Source organism: Drosophila persimilis, unplaced genomic scaffold (genome assembly GCF_003286085.1).
Source record: "Drosophila persimilis strain 14011-0111.01,24,50 unplaced genomic scaffold, DperRS2 tig00000715-arrow-arrow-pilon, whole genome shotgun sequence".
NCBI classification, from domain to species: Eukaryota; Metazoa; Arthropoda; class Insecta; order Diptera; family Drosophilidae; genus Drosophila; species Drosophila persimilis.
The window spans coordinates 225,520-250,129 of NW_020825343.1; the positions used below are offsets into that span (position 1 = coordinate 225,520).

The 24,610-nt window shown below is 45.7% G+C and overlaps 1 protein-coding gene across 3 annotated transcripts in view; it reads left to right on the plus strand.

The window, feature by feature from the left end:
- The first annotated feature begins 8,571 nt into the window (after positions 1-8,571).
- Positions 8,572-24,610, plus strand: part of LOC6601499 (protein naked cuticle) — a 40,725-nt gene continuing 24,686 nt past the window's right edge. For all 3 annotated transcript variants that reach the window (XM_026992225.1, XM_002026525.2, XM_026992226.1), the window contains exon 1: positions 8,572-9,378. In XM_026992225.1, coding sequence (XP_026848026.1) covers positions 9,315-9,378 — 64 coding nt within the window. In that variant the 5' untranslated portion in view covers positions 8,572-9,314. The remainder of the gene's footprint in view (positions 9,379-24,610) is intronic.

Genomic DNA, 24,610 nt, shown 5'->3' on the forward strand with positions numbered 1-24,610 from the left:
GATGGCGATGCCGATGCCGATGCCGAGATGTGCCGCCTTCGATGCCAACTCGCTGCCAACCGCTTCAAATTGATTTGAACGAGCGCAAAAGCTTTTGGACAAGTTGATAAGACCCTACCCTACCCGCACCGGACTGGACCGGCACGGACCGGCAACGTATTCCTTTGTAGTTATTGCAGACTTTTTTTTTTATCTCTCTTTTTTCGCACGGGTGGCGGTGGCTTTCGACTTGGTTGAACTGTCCGCAAGCCGGAGCCCGCGAGACTGGGTTGAAATGTCGGCGCAACATCAAAAGGTGTGTGTGCGCCTTGGTGGAGGCCTGCCGGCCATGCTCAAATGAGCATGCACATGCACATGCACATCCACATGCACATGCAAGGGGTAGGAGGATCGGGTCAGGCCGGGTGTCTGTCTGTCCGTCTGTTTGTCTGGCTAATCAAGCATCAACTTCATCATCATCATCATTGTCGTTGTCGTCTTCATGCTTGCACTGCGAATGCAGTGTGAACAGCCGGGGATCGGGGGGGGCTTTCAGAGGTGGCCTGGGATGGCAGTGGAGTCGAAGGACACGCAGCACCAGGCCTGAACATACATTCAGGACTCCAGTACAGGAAAAATATGAGAAATCTGTATAGGAGACATCATAAATGTGATGGGAGAAAATAACTTACAAGAAGGAAGGGCGAGACGAGTACCAAGGAGAACTCCTAGCTGCTGGCAAGCCCTTAAACTTTACATTCCATCCAATCATCAGTCATCATCATCCACTCCTCACTTCCCCGTTCCTTGCAGAGTGAGCCTGAGTGAGTCGTCCTCCTGCCCAAACGGGAGAGGGGGCGGACCACGGGTCGTATGAGTTATTACAATCAAATGGGCACACGTGTGGCCGCCCGCCCAATGGCCAGTAAATCACAATTTTTGGCATGCCGTGTAAACAATGTTATAAATCAGAGAACCGCAAGGCACCCACAAGCCAGCAGCGACCATATGGCAGAAGCAGGCAAGATGCAAGATGCAGGAGACGCCTCCGCAGACAGGAACGGAGAGAGAGGGGGAGAACAAAAACGCGGGGCGCCAGGATGCAAGTGACGCATACAGTTAACGCAATGCAGGAGCATGGTTTTGCTGGTGCTAAAGACACTTCAGTCAGTCAGTCAGTCAGTCAGTCAGTGCGTGGGCGGAACAGAGAGTCTCTAAGATTTACAGCGTTCCTCAAATAATTGCATTCTGAGACGCAGAACGCACGAAGCACCCACGAAACGAAGCGCAGGGGTGATTGAACTAATGACAATTTAAATACTAACATTTTTTTGGTACACGACTTTTTCAGGGTTGCTCCAGACTCGCTCTATATTTCGTGTTTGATTGAACCAAGCTAATACTTTAAGCTCTCCAAAAAAATCAAAAGACTTATTCTCCAAAAGCATATTTTCCTTTTTTTAAGACAATAAATGCGCTTTGTGTGGTTGGAATATGGGCTTTATCAAAAAAAGTATGGCTTTGTTAAAAAAAAAGAAAAAAAAATTCAGAAATAAAAAGCAGAGATCTTAAAAAACGCCAGAATTGTACATCAGAACAGAGACTATTTCATCAGAGATTGGAGTGTGATACTCTACAATGAAGAGTGTTATGGTTTTGGGAATTTTGTTCCCAATAAAAAGCCTTGGTAGTACCCTTGGACCATCCGCTGTTGCCCTGGACTATATGATACTCGTATTTCCCTTAGGAATTCCCCCTTGAACGCCACCTCTGTTGTTCTCTGCCACTTCAGATTCTGGCATCAATAAAAGAGTGTACCAAAATAATAAATAACCAATGTCTGTCTTTGTCTTCTTCGCTTCGTTCCGCTCCTCTTCGTCTTCCAATTCGTCTGCCAAAGATTGACCAACAAATCAATTTACATATATAAGAAATTAAAATTTTATCCCAAATTGTGTGTGCTTGAAAATAATAAAATGACGAAAGATGTGCCACAAAGAAAAACTTTGGGCACACAGAAAATTGATTTTCTGTTAGGGACGGGACCCCAGACAGATGGATGGATGGATGCATGGATAGATCTATGGATGGGTCTTCGTTGGGGAAATGGAGCTGGGGTTCGTCTCTCTCTCTCTCTCTCTCTCTCTCTCGCTCTCGCTCTGCGATAGAGGGCCCCCGAGTATGCAGAGTGTCCGCTGAGTGATGTGCGCATGGATAATGAAGCAATGACGGCGGCATGAATGACTGAATGAGGCGGCAACCTCTGAGCCCCGAAGAGTTCTCTCTCCCTCAAAGGGGCAGCCGCCGACTTGCACGACTCCGCGCGCCAGACTTGAGCCCAACTTGCGGCTTGAGAGCGTTTAATTAAAAGGCAAAAAAACAGAGAGAGAGGGAAAAACAAAATGTAAAGAAGAAAAAAAGGCGGCAACTGAGGCGTCGGCCAACAGTTGATCATTATCAGATACGGCAGCGTAGATAATGCCCGATACAGGCCAAGGGGGGCGGAGGGAGTGAGATGTTGTTGCTGGGCAGCACTTTAAAAAATGATTTTTATGTTGCGTTTTTTTTATTTTCTTTAGCGGCCCCCTGAGAGAGGCCCCCACAAGCTCACGCCTCGATGCCAGCTGTCTGTAATTTACGATTGAGGCGAAAAATAAATGGAAAACTTTATTTTGGAAAAACTAAATGAAAATGCATAAATTATTACTTCTTGCCGGCGGCTAGAGCATGATTTCCACTTGAGTTTTTGTGGAAATTCAAGATTTTTATGTGTTGTAAGTTTTGATTATTTTTAAACGAATATTTTTAAAAATATTTCGATTGGCTTTTGGGGTTTGCAAACTAATGCTAAAGGCATGCAGAATGTCTGATAAATTTCGTTTTTGTACTCGCAGAACTCATGGCACTGGGGCGTTGATATCGCTAGTGAACATTTAGGCTCAGGAAACAATTGACTTGCACCAGATCTGTCTTGGACAAGGCATCAGATAGAAGAAGAGAAGAGATTCCCCCTGACTAAACACCAATTTACATTAGAAGGAGAGCACAAGTTCTGAGATCTAAGTAAAACGTAATAGCATGCTCTTGAGTTTAAGACAAAACAATAGGCAAAGAGTACAGAAAATGGGTAATGAACACAGTCTCTCTTACCTTTTGGCCCATAATCTTGGGCCGTTATACATATGCTCCTTGCTGAGAGTGCCTCACCTTACAAACGTGACACTTGGAAAGAGAGCGCCGACGCTAAGCGCTTTTGCACAATATTTTCTACTAGCACTAAAACATAACATTTTTAGACATTTTCCACTAAACTGCACTTCGTTAGACACCAGGGAGACACTTTTCCAACATTTTCCCGTTTTTTACGGCTTGGAGCTGACTTGGAAATGCACGCTTGGACGGGGTGAACAAAATTAAAGCGTGAGAGCGAAACAGATATGCATGCGTAGGTGCATGATGAAATTATACAAGCTGGTCCGCTTCCGCAACGCACTCTCTGCTCGGGTCTTAATTTGCTCATACAAACAGCAAACTTCGTTCTTCTGTCTCCCATCAAACATGGCATCAAAGCGCTCTCAGTAGTGCTGAGCATAAAATATGACCCGAAAGAGAGCCACCTTGTGTAGGTGGATACGTGGCTCGCTCATTCCATGCTCTCTCCTTCATGCTCTATCCTTCTTTGCTCACTGGAAATTAACATTACTGCAAAAGGAGTGTAGAGTGAATGTTAGGGCATATTGGAAGTTGGAATCGTTTCCTCTCGGCTTCTTCTTTCCATTCCATTGGAGTAGAAGAGAGGGAAGACAAGTTGCAGTAACAAGTGCCAAATGAGAGAGAAATTAGGGCGCGGATCAGAAGGAGAGCTTGGAAGGCGACTGAAGAGATCGACCCACTAATCCACCTGCGCATACAAATCTGCATCGCACTCGTCTGCGTTCAATCTTGTAGGTGCAGTAGATTAGCAGTGCCAACTCTGTTCTATGTAGTGTTTAATTTGGGAAACTTTTGGGAAATTTTCTCGGAAACTACATTTCCAACATTCCGACAGATCCCCGATATGATCTCCCAGACATTTCAGATATTTCTAGACACTGAAGAGGGCTGATCTCTGCCAAACTCCACCCACTTGCTGGCATCCCCCTCAGAGTCATTTCGTTTTTATAGCTCTCATTTAATCTATCGCTTGCCATCATGTTTTTGGCATCATTAATCTGGTCATTAAGTCCCACAGCAACCATAATCCCAATCCCCCACACAACAGACACACATTTGTATTTGTTTGAGGGCCTAATCGTTTGATGGACATCGATGGATAGGATGGTGGACTCTTGTAAATGTAAAATCGTAAAAATTCCGTCGAAACAAGCGGGCAAAAAGCGCCGGAAAAAAGCCCAAAAGCTCATAAAAAAAATGCTGATTGGAATGGCTTCATTGCGTAGACAAAAATTGTTGGTGGGTCCGAGATGTTTGAATGGATTTTTAATGATTTCGGGCTAATAAGCAACAATTGGTTGCACCTGCCCCTCATTCGACTCCACACAGTCCGCTCCCCGCTCCCCACTCCCCACTCCACACTCAATGTACAGTTACAATTTCCGCTCACATTTCTCCGTTCAGCACCAATTCCATATGCATTTATTTTGGTTCTTTTTTTTTTGGTGTTGTGGGCCCGCGTTTATCAAAATTAATTGGAAATTTTCGTCGTTGTTTTAACGACTTCTGGGTAAAAGTCATTTGAAAGCTGGAGAACGAACGATGATGAGTGAGAGAAGACATCAAACGGGCAGTTGCTGCTGCTGTTGCTGCACATGTTACCAAGAGCCCAAAAAACACACACACTGAAGATCTCTTGTGGGAGCCTCATTTGGCTCTTCCATTTCCATTTCCATGGGCCTGGACCTGGGCCCTGGCCCGCCTGTCAGTTTTATGGCCTTACAATATAGTATAATTTCCTGTCAGTCGCAGTCGCAGTCGGAGTCACAGTCCCACAACCGACGGACAGCGCCAAAAACTACAATTCATAATTGCTTTGGAAATTTGTTTATAAACGCGTTGTCCAGAGCCAACCATCGACGGCGAACGGCGAACGGGGGTCGGGAGACAACTTCATTTGAATTTTATGACAAAACATATACTCGTAATAAAGTATAAATATTTATGACCAGCACTTACAACAAAGTTAATTTATTTAATAGTTTGACGATGTACCCGAACGACCGACCGACCGACCCTATCTACACATATACATACATAGAAGATTTTTATTTTCCTTTGATTTCATTTGATTTTACGACTTTCAAAAGAAATAATTATGAAACTTTTCCTCGAGCTTGATCACGGAATATACTTTTATATTTTTTAATGAGATCTAGCCCTGTTTGGGAAATGTATCTGCCTATCTAATTTATGTTTGTCTCATATTTTTTGCTGAAAATATGTTCATATGTGGGGCAGCAGCAGCAGCTCATCAAAGTTGAATGCTGTTGAATGTTTTAATAGCTTGGCAGTTCTTGGAATTATGCTTTACATAAATAAAGTGTAAAAAAGTATATATACATATGTACATACATATGTACATACATAAACGAGTATTTTCCTATTAATCGTGTTCGAGAGAAAAGCAATTATGTTTATCTCCTGCAGCAAAAGCAGCCTCCCTAACCTAATAAGTAAGCCCATGCACACACACACATACAGCTCATACATACATTTATACCTATAAAGCATATACATATAGCATAGCCCTTCAAAAACTCATCAGAATTGGCCATACAAATATGGGCTACACAGGGGTTGGGACGGACATAAAGAGAAAGGGGGTCTGGGAGACTGAGAGAATGACAGAGAGGCCGTTTCCAATACAGCTTCCTTGTCAATTACAGTGACAGTTGCCATGGTCGCCACTCAGTCATCGTCCGGGGCAAATGTCAGAACCCTATTGCCATCCATCCACATATGGCCCTGGCCCCTACCGAAGACCAAAGCCAGACCAGATCCCAGCCGTGTCCAGTCTCTGACGAGGCCATCCACCTCCACCTCCAGCCGACCCGACCCGACCCGAACCGACCCGCCTGATACACCCACTCGGCTTTTGGGTAATTACATTTGCAGTCAAAGTGGAAATGCTGACACAGGCCTGGCCTGTACATCAACTTTTGTCAAACGCAGTGCAAAATATTGTGCGAAATTAAACAGAATATGCCCGAGAGCGGCACAGGGAGACGGCATACGGGATACGGGATACGAGCATAAAAGAGTAGCAGCAGGAGAAGGAGCAGGGTAAAACATAAATCAATATCTGGGCAGGGCGGACAGATCCCTGACATCAATCAGGGGCCCCGCATCTGATAGAGAGAACATCATGAAATTAAGACGATGGATCAATGGATGACGACGAAGGTCGAAACAAAGACAGAGGCAGGAAAGGCCCAGGCCCAAGCCCATCCAGAAGAATGGAAGAACGAAACGAAACGAAACGTAACCCTTCTGTTAGAAAGAGGTTCTCCATCTCCATCTCCCTCTCCCTCTCCCCACTCCCCCCTCTCTATGCGATCGCGTGTTCTTCTTCAATTACAGCGCCATTATACCCCGAAAGCCGAAAACGTTTTACGGTGCGAAAGCCTGTGGACCCCCCGAGGGCACGGCTTGGCTCGGCTCGGGACCGGGGAAGATCTGTGCCGCCCCGCGGGCACCCCCCCGCTGCCACCGCCGCCGCCACCGACTCCACTTGCTTTTGATCGGAGAAGAAAGAAAAAGCTTTGTATTTTTTTTGGTTGGGTTTTTTTTTCAGCGTAATTCAGGATTCTCCTTGCTCTGTTATTATCGTCGGGTCTTGAGCTTGGGTTTGGGGTTACTTCTTGGTTTTTTTTTTTAAGTTTTTTTTTTTGGTTTCTTGTGGGTAATTGCCCTGATGTTTGGTCTCAGCAGGCGGTGGTGCGGTGCTGCTCTGGGGAGGGGCCCACAAGCAACGCCGATGTTGCCGCTCAAATTTAAAAACAATCAAAATTGCTCGATGCGGCGGCTATGCATAGGAGCCAAATTAAAACCGGGTATTATCCATATACTATGTATGTCTGTATGTATGTGTATAATCACAAGCCGAACCGCAGCAAAGGCGAGAAGAAAAGAAAGCTCCGCTTTTTGGGGCGTGGAAATTGTTGCACTTGAAGATGTTGCTCCTACGAGCACTCTGCATGAGATTAGAAAGGTGTTTGTGGAAGATTTAAGGTCTATCGGATCTATCTTAGCGACTCGAATCCCATTTATTTTTCAACATTCTTAAGAAAAAACGAAAAGACACATATTCCTGCGAAAAATGGTATAGTAACAAAAAACATACCGATATTTCAATTAAATATTCGATTTTAAAATACATTCTAAGAAAAATTAAAAAGGAATCGCTTTTATTTAATTTTGAATTAGGGTCCATATTTAATATATTCAATTTGTAGGAAATACGTACATACATATACATATATAAAATATGAAATACATACATATATTAAATATTTTCATATTAATAGCAAAATGCAAGTAAAAAGACTTTCTGTTTCTTTTCGTTTTATTTTTGAAGTTTTCATTCCCAGATCGAATTTTAAATATTAAAATTTCAGTGTTGTCGCCGCTGGGTATAGCTTGAAATATTTGTTAAAAACACATTTAATCATATTCTTTTCAGTAAATCTCCATTGAATATCGACAAATTTGAGCAGTCCCCGTGGAAAAGTGCCATCAAAAACCACTGCTACTGCCGGAAAGAGCACGGAAATGCTCAAATTAAACGCTCTTAAATAAACAAAACCATATCATATCAAAACAACACTCAATCCTCCATTCGAAAACCACTCACCACTCACGTACTTGGAGCAGCCAAAGAGAGAGAGCCATGGCATGCCTCTCAGAAAGGTATGGACCGTCCGCTCTTCGCGGTACTCAAACACTCGATATAGGTCCGCACGAAGAGAGAGCACAGAGCAGAGAGCGTGTCATGGCCATGGTATAAGCAGCAGTAGGGTGGAACGTTTGGTGCCTCAACCACTTTGTGAGTCGATTCGAGTCGAGTCGCCTCCCCGTGTAGCGCCGCGTTCGGTTTGTACCGTTTAGTTTGTTTTCGTCGGCCATTAGCGAGAGTCGTGTGTCGTTCCGAGAGATACATCCGAAGCAGAGATATTCTCGTCGTTCTAGAAGATACGCCGCCACAACCACGGACCGAAATGAATTTTTTTCCGTGATATACGTATAAATTAAATCAAATATAAACGTATCGTATCTGTGTTGAATACGCGACAAGTGAGAGAAAATTCAAATGAAAAGCTAAACAGCCCGAAAAACCGCCCCCGCAACAATCACACCCCCCGAATAAGTCGCCCACCCCCACACCCCCACAGCCCAAAAACGTCCCCCCTCCCACACCACCAAAACACATCGTTCGCGTCTCTTGAAATTCATTTGGAAATAAATCGTGTTTTTAGCATTTTTTTTTTTTGGTTGTTGTATTTTTGCTGTTTAATCGCTAGCCGCCAGCCAAGTTATTTACATCGACCGTCGGGCAACAACAACAACAACAAAAACAACAGCAACGACAACAGTTACAGCAACAAGAACAACAACCACAACAAGTCGAGTCTGGCGAAAAATGTTTTACAATTAAAATTACGCGCGCAGCAGGCAAAAGTATCTGGCAGATACGCAAACACACACATACGCACCCATACACTGAAAGCAGGGCGCAATATGCGCAAATTAAACTAAAATGCAGCATATCAGAGCTGTAAAAACTTTTACGACTCCCCCTCCTGCCACAGCCACTGCCATTGCCATTGCCACTGCCGCTGCCCCTGCCACTCCACAGAGAGAGAGTGTCCTGGTCCTGGTCCTGCCACCCGCACAGTCGAAAATAATACCAGATACAAATTAAGGTCGCTCAGCGGCAGCGCATAAAACAGGAACAACAATCCCAGGACAACGACAACACAGGACAACGGTGAAGAAGTTTCTACCTGAGGAGAGTATATTAGAGGCAGGACTACTACGGGATCCGGGATCCTTACACAAAAGGATATCCAGCAGGGGAGCAGCGCGCACACACACAAAGGCCGTAAAACATTTTGGGCTGCTGCAGGTCGGTCCTCCTGGCATTCTCCTGGCATCCTCCTCTGGTCGTAAATTTTCAACCCAACCAAGCAACACCAACCCCCACCCCGTCCCAACACACGCCAGAAAGAGCCGAAAATATTCAAGAAGTAACTGCATCTACGGCTAACCAGCAAAAGGAAAACACACATATACATATATATAAATATATATATATATATATAAATATTCGAGCATTCGAGATGGCGGGCAACATTGTCAAATGGTGGAAGCATAAAATACTCGGCGGCTACAAACAATTCTCAGGTAAGCGAGAAAGCCAAAGCGCTCTCCTCAACTTGTTTAGTGAATTTCCAGAGAGACAGAGAGACAGCAAGACAGAGAGATAGTTGCCAACAGATATGAAAAGATGGATGGTAATGCTCTTGGGGAGTGCTAAAGTTGCGACAGGCGAGAGTTCGGGGGAAACAATTTGTTGAAAATACGAAAATAAATTGAATTTAAATGTTACCTGGAAGTCGACATTTATGTGATTTTGGGGCTACTTCGAGAGTAGATATACTCGTGCACATTTAAATCATTGGTCAGCTGTAATTTTTAATAGGATTTGGTTGGGTTCCCAGGTTAATCCTCTACTTATTCCACTTTTCTTATAATTTGCTATCTAAATCCTTCAATGTTAAATATTCAATGCAAAAAGCCTCCTCCATTCATTCTCTTGGATGTGGCTGGCTGGTTGTGTTATCAGAGACCCATTCCCCCCATTAACATGCAACAATCTGGCATTGAAGATCTGAAATATGGCCCTTCTGCCCTGCTACACATACACTCACACACAGCACAGCACAGCCATCCCAGATACCCAGATACCCATCCACCCATCTATCTTCTATTCAGAATTCATTCAGTCAAGGGCTTCTCCCACATCCTTTTCCAATAATTACGCAGAAACAACAATAACAACGGATCGGCTGGAAGAAGAATGAAAATGAAATGTAGGCAATCCCCCAGCGGACTGCATTTTTATCTTGAAGATACAGATACCCGGGGTCGGGTACACAGCCGGAGAATGTTTCGCTTGTGGTCGTTCGTTCGGCGGAGAGGGAGAGGGAGAGCGAGAGCGAGCGGGAGAGGGAGCAGGATGGGACGATACACACAAAAATAGAACGAAATGGAAAATCGGGGCATATAACAGAGGAATAACAACTACAAAACATCAAAAGAAAAACGACGCATGGAAAATAGACAGTTTTTTTTCTTCTCTTTTGGAAAACAGATCGAAGTGTTTGTAGAGATACACAGAAAGAAGGGATCGGATCGGATCGGATCGATTCGAATCGGATGGGATGGGATCGCCGGTGCAGTCGTGATCAATAGAACGTTTGGCTCCTGCTATAGAGACCTTCCTTCCTTCTCCTTAGTCATGGGTAGCATACTCGTATCATACGCGTAAATAAACAAGGGACAGCGTACCGCAGAACGAACCCCTGCGCACTGCCGATAGCCCCCGAGAACCCCCGAGAGCTCCCGAGAACTGCCGAGAATCGGAATTGGAAATGCGGACGACCTTTCTGCCAAACGGTCGAGACGCGACGTTGATGTCCGAATCGATGAAGGAACATCAATCAATCAATGTTTTGTTTTTTGTTTTTCTTCTCCCATTCTGTTGTTTTCTGTCCACAAATTCATTGGAAATACGAGTGTATGCCGTCTCCGTACTCCCTTTTTTTCCGAGAGGGAGAGAGAGAGAGAGAGAGAGGGGGGGATCTCTACTGGCAATTGGTCTGCGCCAATTAAATGCCAGGCCAACACTTTGAACCCTTCCTGATGAGTCGAGTCGAGACGAGACGAGAGTCTCCTTTTGCTGTTGGCCGCCAGGACGGGGGCCCCCATACACTAATTGCTTGCAGATGCACCGGGGGATTCAAAGGAAACCTCCAAAGGCACACCGAAGCATGCAACTTCAAAGAAAGCAGCCAGCAGCAGGCACAGCCACAGCCACAAAAATTCGATGAGCCAGAGAGGCAGGAGTTAAAGGAAGAGCCCAAGAGAGGGAGAGCGAGAGAGAGAGAGAGAGAAAAATGAAAATAAAGCGAATTGAAATGCCGACGCCGTTTAAAAACAACGTACGAACATTTCTTACCTGTTGCAGGCAAAGGCAAAGGTAAAGGTAAAGCCATAGGTAAACGTAAACGTAAACGCAGAGAGAGGTAAAGGTAAAGGTAAAGGCAGCTGCTACGAGGCCAAGACCGACGGACGGACCGATGGACGGACCGATGGACAGACCGACTCTCATACACAAAAACCTTTTAAAACCCTCACGTTGATAAAACAACAACAACAAGAGGCTGAGCCGCCGCCGCCGCCGCCGCAAGCAAAAATAATAATAACTGAGCCGAGGCGGCAGGCGGCAGAGTCGGCAGAGTCGTTGCAAGCTGCTGCTCCGACTCGATTCCCCATCCCCCATCTCCAGCTCCACCATCCCATTCCATCCATAGCCACATCCACATCCACATCCCAACCAGTTCCGCGGCCCGGCCAACTATGCCAAACATCTCCACGGCGGCGGCGGCGGTGGCGGCCATACACAAAAGCGGTTTTTAGAGACGGAACGACGATCGACAGATGGACAGATGGACGGACGATCCAGCGAGCCAGCGATCCAGCGAGCCAGCGAGTGTATGTACGTTGTTTTGTATCTTTGAGATACACACCGCGCGCGGCTTTGCCGCAGCTCGCGTTGAGTGCCCTGCTGCTGCCGCTGCCTTCGGATCGGATCGGATGCTGTGAATGCGGCGGTGCGGCCTCAGCCAAACTGCGCTTTGCGCTCTGTTCAAAAGATGCGCTTTTCGCTTTGAGGCGCGGCACCAGAGGCCGTCCCCACAGTGGGACAAAAGACACACGACAAGAGAGTCTTGGTGTGTGTGCATGTGTGTGTTTAAATGGGGATTATCAGAGATACTTATACTCCAAATACGAGAGCTGGAAATAGAGAGGGATTTCAAGGGAATTTACGTAGAGTCTTAGGAACTCAAAGAAGTGCTTTTTGAATCGGAAATACACCCTTATTTGCATAAAATATTCAGTTTTTAATGACAAATATTAAAATTAGTTTAAAAAAAATGTTGAATTAAACATAAATGTATTTAAAAGTCTTTTTGTTACGGCCCATATTTAATAAAAAATTAAAAACATTAAAAAAACAAAAAATTATGTTAACTAAAAAAAAATTGTAATTTTTGTAATGAATGAAGTTTATTTATTTGAAATAAGAACAAATATTAAAATCAATTAATATCATATTAAAATTAAAATTTGAAAGCACTTTGTTTTCAAAATTTCCACTCTCTACAAATTGTGTTTAAATTACAAAAATAAAATAGCGATTATAAGCTTGGAAAAGCGCACTCGAAAATGAAGCATCCTCCTCCTCCTCCGCCCCTCCCCCCAATCGAACTTGTGCCCACTGTGCCGCCTCGAATGCGGGTTTCACAACTTTTGCCTTGGCTTTTCTTCGCGTTGCTGTTTCTGTTGGTGTTGTTGCTGTTGTGGTGTTGTGCTGTTGCCTTCTGCTGTTATTATAATGGTTGTTGTTGGTATTATTATGGTTGTTGTGAATTACGGTAGAAGGCAACAGGCGAATCGCGTTGGCTGTGCTCTGACAGGCCGCCGCCATACACTCGCGACTTGAACTCGGTTTGGCGGGAGCAGGGGCTCTGGGCGGTGGGGAGAGGAGAGGAGAGGGACCTCCTCAAGCTGCAACTTCCAACTTTGACTCTGGACGATTTTTGTTGTTGGTTGCTGCTGATCCACCGCAAAAGAGTGGACATGCATCCGTAGAGTGGGGCCAATAGCCTGGTATAAGCAATTTTCGTAATATTAGCCAGGAAGTTGCCGTTCGAGCGTTCAAGCGTTCAAGCGTTCGAGCGTTCGCCTTTTCGTTGACATGCCAGCGACCCTATATGGTGTTCGGCTCTTGGCTCTGTTTTGGTTCGAATCGGAACGGGCTTCGACAGCAGGACTGGTTTTCGGAGGCCGAAACAATGCTCCTCCTGCCTTGGCCGCCTGCCGCCTGCCGCCTTGTGCCAAAAGATAAAAAGCTGTTAGCTCGTAGCTTCTGCATTTCTGCAGCTCCAGCAGCAGCATCCAGCTGGGAGGCAGGGTCGTCAGGGCGAAGAGGGGGCTTCAAGATATATGTAATGACTTTTGAGGTTTTTGTTTTGGTCCGTCGGCGGCAGTGGCAGCGGCAGCGGCAGCGGCTTATGTTTTGGTGCCGTGTTTTGTGTTGATTTAGCAATTGGCTTTTGAGGCTCTGGCCTTCCTGGCCAGCAAGCCTTCTTCTTGGAATTCTCGTACTCCTTTCTTTTCTTTGAAAGACCCATAACTTCTAGCCTATATGTAAATTGTAAGCCCAAACAACAACAGAGCAGAGTAGAGTAGAGGAAGCACAGAGGAAATACAGAGGAAATTTCTGGGGAAACGATACACAAAGCAAAGCAAAACAAAACAAAACAAAACAAAACACACACCAGCGAATACTTGTGGCAGTGCTTTTTGGGTTTCCAATAAATGTGATGGAAGAACCGTGTTTTGGATCCCCCCAGTTGGTGCTTCTTCTTTGCAAAATGTATGGGGGGCTGCGGGCTACGGGCTACGGGTGTAAGAGTGTATGTCGGCGGTACCTCTGACGTCTGATTGATAAGGCGAACTCCACTTTCCGTCTTATCTTAATAATATTTAATGCACGGCAGGGCGGGGCAGGGCGGGGCAGGGCGGTGAACGGTGGAACGGTGGATCGGTGAACACTCGTAGCCAAGTAGAGTGTCCGACTACTCGGGTCGTAGGAATACTCGTAGTTTGTGTATAGTGAAAATGAAATTGAAAATAATACAAAACGCTTTGTCGGTCATTAGCTTTGAGTGGACGCCGCCACTGGCACCGCCACAGTGACAGCCACAGCCACAGCGACACATCGGCCTTTGCCTCTTCGATCCCCCCCACCCCCCACCCCCCTCTTCGTTCCGCTTCTCATTTGGTATTTTCGTATTTATTTTTTTTTTTGTATTTTGGGGATCGCCGCGTCATATGTGCGCTTGGGATCGGGTCGGGTTTTCGGTTTGGTTTGGTTTTTATTATGTCAAAGCGTAAAAGCCGCCAAACATGTGGGCCCCACGAGTGGGTGTGTGTGCGCGAGTATCTGTGTTTTGCTTTGAGTGAAAATTAGTCTGGGAAACGGCCCCCCACTAAACAGAAATCAAGGGGTTTTCCTGGCAGGAGAGAGGATATTATTAAACATATTTAACATTAAAGAGAACCCTTATAAATAGTAAATTCTAGTAGAAAATATAGGTACATCCGTTCTGTCTTCATATTCAAGGATTGATTCATATAAAAGGACTAACAATACCCTCATTCTAGTGATTAAATACCACTCGAATTGTGCCTGCTGGGAGCACTGTCAGCCACTATATTATATAGAAATGTTCGAAATTTTGTGGAGTGGCATTTGCCAGAGGATATTCCGAGTATGTTGTGGGCAGGGGGGGGCGCGGCGTATGGTTGGGATGGCCATGCTGTTGGTGGAGATAAAACAAAAGGCGGCTAACAAACAGAAACCAGAGCAAACCGAGAGCCCCAACACTGACAACAAAAGCGTACTATCAATGGGTGTCTGTATCTGTGTGTGTGTGTGTGTGTTGGCATTCGGGTGTCGTGTCTGTCGTCTGCACACAGACACTTTCCGCTTTTGAAGTGGCTTTTAATTGATAAAAAGCAGAAAAAAAGGCGAAAAGAGAATAAACCGTAAACCGTAAACCGTACGGGCATTACACATACGCCATGGTGGCCGTGGCAGGAAAATTGAGAGCTGATACCAGCAGCGGCAGCACCAGAGCACCAGAGCAACGACATTGATATTAATTCCCACGCTGTTGATGCCAGAGTGCTCTCTCTCTCTATCTCTCGCTGGAATTTATTTTCGGGGCTCTCCCCATCCACCACGTAGTTAAATGATAAAAACGTGTTGCACCCCCCGCCCCCCCCCCCCCCCACTCCCTACCCAAATCAGAATGGGTGCGGAATGCAGGAGGGGGCCTGGGAGGGAGAGCTAAGTGCTTCTGGGAGCGAAAATAGATAATGGATGGCTCTCGACGGGATGCTACAGATTGCCAATGGCACTGGATATCCACTTCCACTACGAGTGGAACATTTTGAAGGTTTCTTTGTTTTTAAGCGGGGTCCAAAATTGCGTAGAAAATTCACTCGAAAGAAATAATTCCACCAGAAATTGCAACACATTTCTCACACGACGAAAAACCATTTCCAGACAGAAGTACAAAATTAAACTGTAAATTTTTGCCGGCATTTGGCAATTTATAGAAAATTTTCCAATTGTGATTATTGATTATTCATTTCCTTCCATCGAGCGAGCGTCGGCTTTCCACTTCAGGCTTTCAGCCGCACCTACAATTTCGATTTCGATTTGCTGGATTGCCTAACCAAGTCTGTGCCTCTCTCTCTACCTCTACCTCTACCTCTCCCTGTTGTCCCTTCTTCTTCGCCATTTCCTCACGGATTGAGGTTAATGTTGAGGTTGGGAGTCGTCTGTGGAGTTGCTCTTACACCGCCTCCTACTCCGACTCCGACTCCGACTCCGACATCATCATCATCATTGAAATGGTAAATTGGACTGCAGAATTTTGGTATTGGAATTGCTGGGATTGTACTCGCATACTCGTATTGTTGTTGTTGTGCCATTTTGCCATTCCCTCTGTTTAGTTTTTTTTGTGTTGGGTATTGTGTGGCATGGTGGGAGGTGGGGGGTTAGGGGGAGGGTGGGGGCAATCATAACGGGTCGCTTGTTAACATGCTACATTAAATTTTTATCAAGAGCCATGGCAACAGCCATCAGCCTCCATTCCTCCGCTGCTGCCTCTGCCCAGCATAAATATCATAAATATCTAAAATAATGATGTTGTTTGTTGCTCTCCCTCTCCCTCTCTGTCTCTGTCGCTGTCTCGATATTACTATGATTATTGGGGAACTGGGGCTGCAATGTAGCATGATTAACACAATCCCTGTGTGGCACTGTGCGGCCCTGTGTGGCACTGTGTGGCAGGGAGAAGAGAAACAATCAACCCAAATAGAACCTAAAAGCATTGAGCCGAAACCCTCACATACTCGTACATTACAAATAATCATCATCATCAACAATGGACCCCCCCCCCCCCCCCCCCCAGTCAGAGATACTTTTGTATCTTGTGGGTGTGGTCAAAAAAACAACAACAAAAAGCTGGCAGGGCACTGCCAGAGGAAAGAGGGAAAACTTTCATTAAATGAAGAGCCACTGATCGCTCTCTCTCGCTCTCTCTCCAATGGATTATTGGATCATTGGATCGTACATATATCATAGAATATTACTGCACTGCAAAAGCCACAAGAAAGTACGAGCATCCTATGGATAGCTCGTTAGCAGAAGTTCAGGACGAAGTAAATGTTCGGAAATAATGAAATATTACTATGATTTATATAATATTTATTGCACAAAAGCCAAACCATAACAACAACAATAAACATAATGACAAACAAACGGCACACTGGAACACGTACACATGCGGATACACGGATACACGGATACACGGATACACATGTTAATGTATTTATGAAGTTGAAGTTTGCTGTGTGCAGCGGCACGCCACTGACGAAAAGTTTTAATCGCTTCGAGGGGGGGAAGGGGTCGTAGATCCATTTTGGTGGTGCCTGGAGGGGGGGAGGGCGGTGACTTTATCATACATTCAACTTGGGGCTATGGCTATCGGCCGAACAACGTCATAAATTTGTAGCGCCAATTAATCACTTTGCCACAGAGAGTGCCTGCCATCCAACCCGGAGGGGTAGAGGGTGGAAAGGGGCGAGGGGAGGTGGTGCCACGGGAAAAAGTTTTCCGTTTGACTGCATTGCAGTGCAGTCTATTGAATAATTGATGATGCATCTTGCAGATACATTTAAAGCGAGGGGCAAACAAAAAAACAACAACAGACAAAAACAAAACGAATGCACACAAAACGTATATAAATATTGCACATACATAAATACACATGTACATATGTATATATACATATATGCATGAATGTGTGTGTGTATGATGTGATATGCCAACAACAAGCTGTCAATTTCAATTCATTAAAGTAGTGTGGGAAAAAAAACAGCAACAAGTTGAGATACAGCCACGTACAGGAACAGGCACACGCACACGCACAGATACAAAAGTATCTGGGGTAATGAGCAGCAAGAGGGAGAATTATTTTTACAGATATATTTTTTTTTTTTTTAAAAAAGGATTGCGTGCCTGTGAATTAATGAGGAAACGCCAGGAAACGAGCCACTGCCTCTCTCTGAAATGATAAAAAACCAAAACCGAGAGGGTTCTCTTATCAAACAGAAGCCCAGCAATTTTTATGGCTTTGACAAATGCCGAGAGCGGGACAGACGGATCCATCTGGTGCGAGTATCTGGTGGGGTACATCTGGTACATCTTTTTCCCAAGAATTTTAAGTGTTATTTATGTTTGTACAGTTAATTTGCATCCCATTGATGTCGGGACCGGACCCGAAAAAGAAGAAAGGAACACTACGCTGAAAGGGTTGCAGGAGAAAAAGGTTCAAAAGATATTTTATGCGTACATAATTAATACTTGAGCAACGCCATGCCACGCCATGCCACTGCTCTGCTCTGTTCTGAGATGTGCGGGCGGTGGCTGGTGCGTTGTGCGGGGTGCGGGGTGCGGTGTTAAGCGGCTTTGAGCCTAAACGGAAATGTGGCACGAAAAATTCCTCGAATACCAAACCCAAGACCCTCCGCTGCTCACCGCTCACCGCTCAGCACTCCTCTCTCTCTCTTTGGTCATTGTTTCCCCTAAGCTGGCATTAAATTTTCATGGTTTAAACAGCGGCACGAAATAGGCTTAGGTTTCGATGGCCGAGATGCTGCGATGCTGTTGTTGCTGTTGCTGTTGCTGTTTTCATCATCATCGGAGCTGTGTTTTTCACTTGAATTTCTGTCGGCGGCCATATAATTAAGGTGCAAACGGCAAAAATATGAGTGCAACGCAACACTTTGTGGCCCCAGTTCGGGGTCCGAAAGGAGAAAGAGAACCAGCAATTTGCCATGGCCCAGACTCTCGACTCAGCCGACTCGAACCGACTCGGGACCTCGCTATCGGACCTCAAGACTCGGAGCGACCTCAAAGCTCCTCCGATGATGCTGCCATGATGCTCATTAAAAAGCCACGTATACGTATACGTACACGTTTTATGTGTACGGGTTGTGTGTGTGTGTGTGTGTATATAAAACCTGACCAACAAATTGAAGTTGGTAGGTTAAAGGGGGGAGGGCCATACCCATGCCGTGCCCCAAAAGTGCTACAGTTAATGGGCAGCAAAAAGAGTCCTGGGTCCTCGACTTCCTCGACTCTGTGTCGTGTCTGTGTTAATTTGATATGCTGCAGGCTGTCCAAGAAGAAGGGACCTCAAAGGTACAGGAGGGTGGAAGGGTGGGCGGGGATGGCGGGGAGGAGTACAGGGACTGGGAGCCATCTGTCATGGCCTCGGTGCGGAGTTATGGCTAGGCGATGGCGCTGTTCTCATTATTTTTTGTGGCTTATTTGATGAATGGTGTGCGTTTGGAATGGCAGCGGGTGAAAGTGGAAATTTCGAAATTAAAAGAACGCTATAAATAATATTAGAGATGGTTCTCTGCTAAGCCCACCTCGTAATTAGATACGAGTGCGAGTATCTGCTCTGCAAACATTTAATGCAATTTATTTTATTTAATTAGTTTTTGGCCGAAAGTTTCTTTTTCATTTGTTCTTTTTTCTTTTTGTTGGGCAGGGTATTATGTGTCTGTCTGTACGTTGGCCACAAAATTGCTACTGGCTCCTTCCAACTGGCCCCCCCCCCCCACCAGATTGTCGCCAGACAAAATAGTCGTAATATTCCACGAATAATATTTGCTGGGAAGCTTTGGCGCTGCTTTTGGCTGTGGCAGTGCCTGTGGTGGTGGCTGTGGCAGTGGCTGTGGCTTTTGGCCATAATTCACTTCACAGGCGACTGGCAACAACATGGTTTTGACGTTTATGAATTGATCATTATGCAAAATTATGATTTGTAGCGTTCAAATTACAAATTTGTTACATATTCTTTTCGGCTCCGCCCTGCTTCGGGTGATACCGCCTGCTCCGCTGGGGGTTCCTCCGAAAAATGTTGTGCCACAAATCATTTTCCATCAGTACGAGTATGTTTTTGGATCGGCTGTGCTCTCTGCTGACTTTTTTTCGCCAAACGATAAACAAGACATTCGATAGAGTAGGAGGCGGAGGACGAGGGGCAGGGGGAGATCTTGCGGGGACTGGATGGGGTGGGATGTACGTATATTTACGCATAATTTGCATGGCCCCCATTTCAAGAATACAACAAAAATAGGCTACCAGAGGATGCCAAAAATATGCACACAGTCGTGGATCGGTTGTGTCGGGGAGGGAGGGGTTCGGGCAGGGCCCTCGTGGATTAGGGGAAATGCAATTTGTATGCTATAAAAAGATGAACTGGGAGCAGTCTTGACTTGTAATGAATGAAAACAGCTGAAACTGTCTCTGAAATGGGGGAAAAGATTTCTATCAAAAAGAAACCCAAATTGAATGAACTCTGAAGTATCTCAGAAATGCGATTTACTCGTAAGATATTCGATATATCTATATACCAATAGTTTGCTTATAAACTCATCTGCTCTCTCAAGAATCGGAATTCTAGGTATTTTTCTACCAACTTCCTTGTCCGTTCGGAACCCCTTTTATCAGAGATCTAGCGTATTTATCCTAAAAATACTTCAGCTCTTAGTCATTTCATGGCATTTCATTCAAACTTCCAGGCAAAACATTTGCCTAATTATCATCTTGAGAGATACAGATACAAATACAGCGACAGAGATACAGGCACAGAACTGCCTGCCTGCCTGCCTCCACAGGGCCAAAGCCGAACCGAACCGAGTTCCTGGAAAACCTGACACATTGTTAGCATCTATAAAAACGTCAAGCGGAGGGCAGGCAGCCAGAAGGAGATCCGTAGGACACATGGCAGACGTTCGTTCAATCTCTTCGGGATTTGGTTTGGGATTTCATGGTAACACAGAACAGCATGACACATCCCATCCCATTCCATCCCATCCACAAGAGAACTACGATTACGGATGGCAACAGCTACAACAGCAGCGGGACAGCAGGACAGCGGGACAGAGCTAATGATGAGAGCGTCATCGTCATCGTCGTTGTCGTCGTCGTCGTCGTGTGTGTCTTGAGATCCGTTTGCCAGGAGGGTCTGGGGTCTCTGTTCCTGAGATTGTCGCCCTACTCCAACCCCAGCAATTGATTTTAATTTCCGTGTATGCGTGTGTTCCCCTGGCTGCCCCTGCATCTGAGTATCTGTGTGTGTGTGTGTGTGGCGGTAGTTAAAACTTCCGGTGCATCCAACCGCATCCACAGCTGCTCCAAAATGCGGCGCCTACGATTTGGATTCTCTTCTCTTTTGATGCTGGTCGTGGTTTGGCCTTCCTCTCGAACTGCTTCTGGCCGCCATTAGCTCTGGTTCTATGGACTTCCGTTCCCAACACATTCACACACACACACACACACACACACATACACAATGACCCAACACCGTAGAGGGCAGGTGTTGCCGTTATGCCGGCATTTTGTGGTCTCAATGCGGTTGCAGGCTGCATTCTGCTTGCTGCAGGAATCGAATGAAATACTTCCCTTCCCTACACTCGAAAGGTGTGGTCCGTCTGGGGAGACAGCGTTTGATTAAAGCGAACTACATTTCAATTCGAACCGAAGGCTGCCTCTCTCTCTCTCTTTGAAAAGGTCTTATTAAGCTGATTCCCCAGATACCAGATAAGTGCTTATGGAATGGAGGAGACTCTGGGGCTGTCATTAGAAAGATGATGTGGCGTGGCGTGGCGTGGCATGGTGTGCTGTGGTGTGGTGTGTGGCAAGGGGAAAGGTAGTTCTCCGAAGTGATTGTCTTTTGTCTGAAAGAGCTCGTTTGTGATGGTTTGATTGATGGGGCAGGATGGAAATGGAACTGGAAACTGAAGCTGTAGTTGGGGTTGGGGTCTGGGGCTTGGAGAGTGATTAGTAGGAGAGATCAGGGGAAGTCTTTGAAACACAAAAGATGATTGTGAGGCAGAGCATAAGGAATATATTGGTTGTCAGGCAATCAAAGAAAAGGCAGTGGCTTCAATGATGGATTTCTTGGATTTTCTCAGCTTGAACCCAAAAATGAAGCACAGACTGATTTGAATAGAGCCAAAAAAAAAAGCAAACAAATGGGGGGGGGGGGGGGGGGCCATGGAAAACTACCATAAATGGATCTGTGGACTGTGCTTCCTCTCTGGCTCGGGCTCGGGCTCTGGCTCCGCTCTGCCCTATTCAACTGTCATTCAGCCAGCACTTGCCTGCTGTCATTTGTAAAATTTATGGCTTGCTGTCAATGAAATGCCACCCAAAGCGTCCCATTGCCATTGTTGACACCACACCACACACACACACACACACACAGATACAGAGATACAGCGAAGGAGCAAAAGACAGTGTCGCATAGTTGCACATATTTAGCAGCCATTTTCAATTTCATTTGTGGCACAATTTAAAATGCAAAACACATGGAACCGAACCCAACAACACAACAGAAGAACTGAACAACTGAAGAGCTCTCCGAGCGAGGACCAGGGACCGACCAGCGACAACGACAATGACAGTGACAGTCCTCCCCTGGGTATGGGATGATATGGGATGAATGGATGTCTCTCTGGGACTTTGACAAATGCCGCTGCCGTTTAGACATAGGTGCTAATGGAGGAGCCGCTGGTGGTCATCTGCTGCTCCTCCGCCGGAGGTACGCGGGCGTCGGAGTAGGGGGGTGGGGGCTGCGAGAGCTGCTCCGCGCTTATTGAAATTGATGAGCGGCCAAGTACGTGGCAGCTTAGCTGAAAATCTACCCTGACGAGACCCTGGGTCTGGCACTGGCACTGGCTCTGCCTCTGGCTCTGGCTCTCGCTTTGTGGGTCTGGGTCTGGGTCTGGGCCTATAAGCGCAACTGAGTCTCTGACTTTGACATTGATTGATTGCTCTGGCAGTGTAATTTATATGATTGTATTACGGGGAGTACGACGAGAGAGCCACCCCTCCTCCCACTACCCCTCAACTTTGTTATTAATAGTTGCCGCCTGCCCCTGCCCCTGCCCCTGGCCCTGGCCCTGCCCGTGCCCCGGCCTCTGCCCCCTTGGCTGTGTTATTTCAACAACATTTGCTGTTGAAAATAATTTTCGTTTATAAAATATATGTGCCATGGCCCCAGCAATTCATTTTTAATGGTTCGCCGTGCAGTTTAGCGCACGGATCCCCCCCAGATCCAGTCCCTAATCCACACGGGGCACGAAGCCAGAACGAGAGGAAGAGAGAGTTTGAAAAATTGATGGGGGAATTGTTTTTCGTCGGCTGATAAGCCAACGTATAAATACTCTTTGGAGTCCGAGCCATACATCCTGCCACAGCACTCAATAGTCCTTGCAGTCCTTCCGGTGGCATACCCTTTCAGGTGCAGCCTTGGTGCGCAAATATTTCCCAATAGAATTTCAACGAGCTGCTAGTATTTTTGCATAGAATTTGATACCCAAAATATGTTGCAGCCGCAACAGGAATGACTTTGTGTGTGGATGAGTGTGGCAGCTCCAACGATAACCAGACACGTACACATGCCACAGGCGAATGCAGGCAGCAGGCAGCAGGCAGCAGCTATCTTTGCCACACCACCCCGCAACCCCCCAACCCCCCTGGCACACCATCAAGCCATTTTGTTTTGGTTTTTTCGGAGAAAATTTTGCTGCATTTTATTTATGGCTGACGTTTAGCAAAGGGAAAACGGGAAAATGGGAAAACCCGAAGCAGTGGAATGGAAAGGTGCCAAAGGGGAATTTCAAGATGATTTTTTCAATTTTTGCAGGCTGCCCAGAAAAAAGTGGCGCTCAAAATGTTTGTACTTGTTGTTGTTATTTTTTGTTTCCTTCTTTTGGTCGCTGCTGCCACTGCTGCCTCTGCTGCAACTGCTGCCACTGCCACTGCTGCTGCACTAACTTCATTAGGCATGGACGTGAGACGTGAGAGTCTTGAACTTCTGAAGGCAGTTGTTGCTATCGCATCGTGTGGCCCCCGGCGAAAGTTTAATGTCTTTTCCGGCTAATTGAGTGGCCCGGCGCACTTGCAGACCAGACGGATGGACGGGGGCACATAAAAAGGCTCTTTGCCAAGTCATGCATCTAATTATGAGCAGGCAAAAAACACACACACACACACACACACAGAAAAAAAGAAGAAAATTAACTTTGAAACTACCAGTACGAGGGGACGGTCCGGGATCCGTTCGGTTCGGTAGGTGGTACATATGGTATGGTCTATGGTCTATGGTCTATGGTATGGCTGCTTAAAGGCAATTAACTGTTACTTACGTTGGCATTTTCCAACCTATTAAAAACCCAACGCAAGTAAGCAGACCAGAAAACCCATTAAAGCGAATGTGTTTTTTCAGTTAGCTCTTCCCTGAACTGCCTTTCTGATTGTTTGCTGAATGTCCAAGGATGGTAGCCAGGGGAGGGTCTTCCAGTACCAGTTTTACTGTGTCCTTATAGAGAATTGTTGCATCACTGAATCGATGGGAAATATTGATTTAGATTCGAAATGGTTGCTTGTTTTCCTTGAAACATATACATATATTGGAACATATAGGATTTTCAATCTTTTTGTTAGGTTATCCAAGTATTTCAAACATTATTCCCCTCACAGAACACTTAGAGAATAATGGTATAAGAATGTGTTTAAATCTAAAAGAATGTATGCGAAATATAACCGAAAAAAGAAGGGATAACGTGGGTGCTCGGGTGAGCATGTCGCAAAATACATATTTTCATAATTTTCGCTTGATTTAAACGAGAAACATTCTCTAATTCTATCATTAGTTTTAATTAATAATAGCCCAACACACATTTCAACGAATGTCAGTGGGGCCATCTATCATAATTCTTCTGCTAATGACATTCATATCAAATATCGTAGAAAAACCAAATAGAATTCATCGATCATCCAACTGACACTATTCTATGGCCTATTGGCATTTTTCCTTCACTCTGGGGATTGGATTCTATTAGCCGGAGAACACACGCTCTTAATTAACCTAATCCGAGGGTCAGAGAGAGAGAGAGAGGGAGAGAGCCCCAGTCACGTGGAATTCAAGTCAAGCTGTTAACTTAAGCTGGGCCCCAGCCTCGGCCTCAGCCTCAGCTGATGTTTGTTGGTCTTAAGCTGGTTCATTGAATTAAGCCAGTGGCAGTGGCCCCCACCTGTAAATACCCGTACTGCTAAAGCAAAGGAATAGTAGGATGTTGCCATGGGAGTGCTCTGTGGAGGGGGCGGACGGACCATCGCCATCTGGTG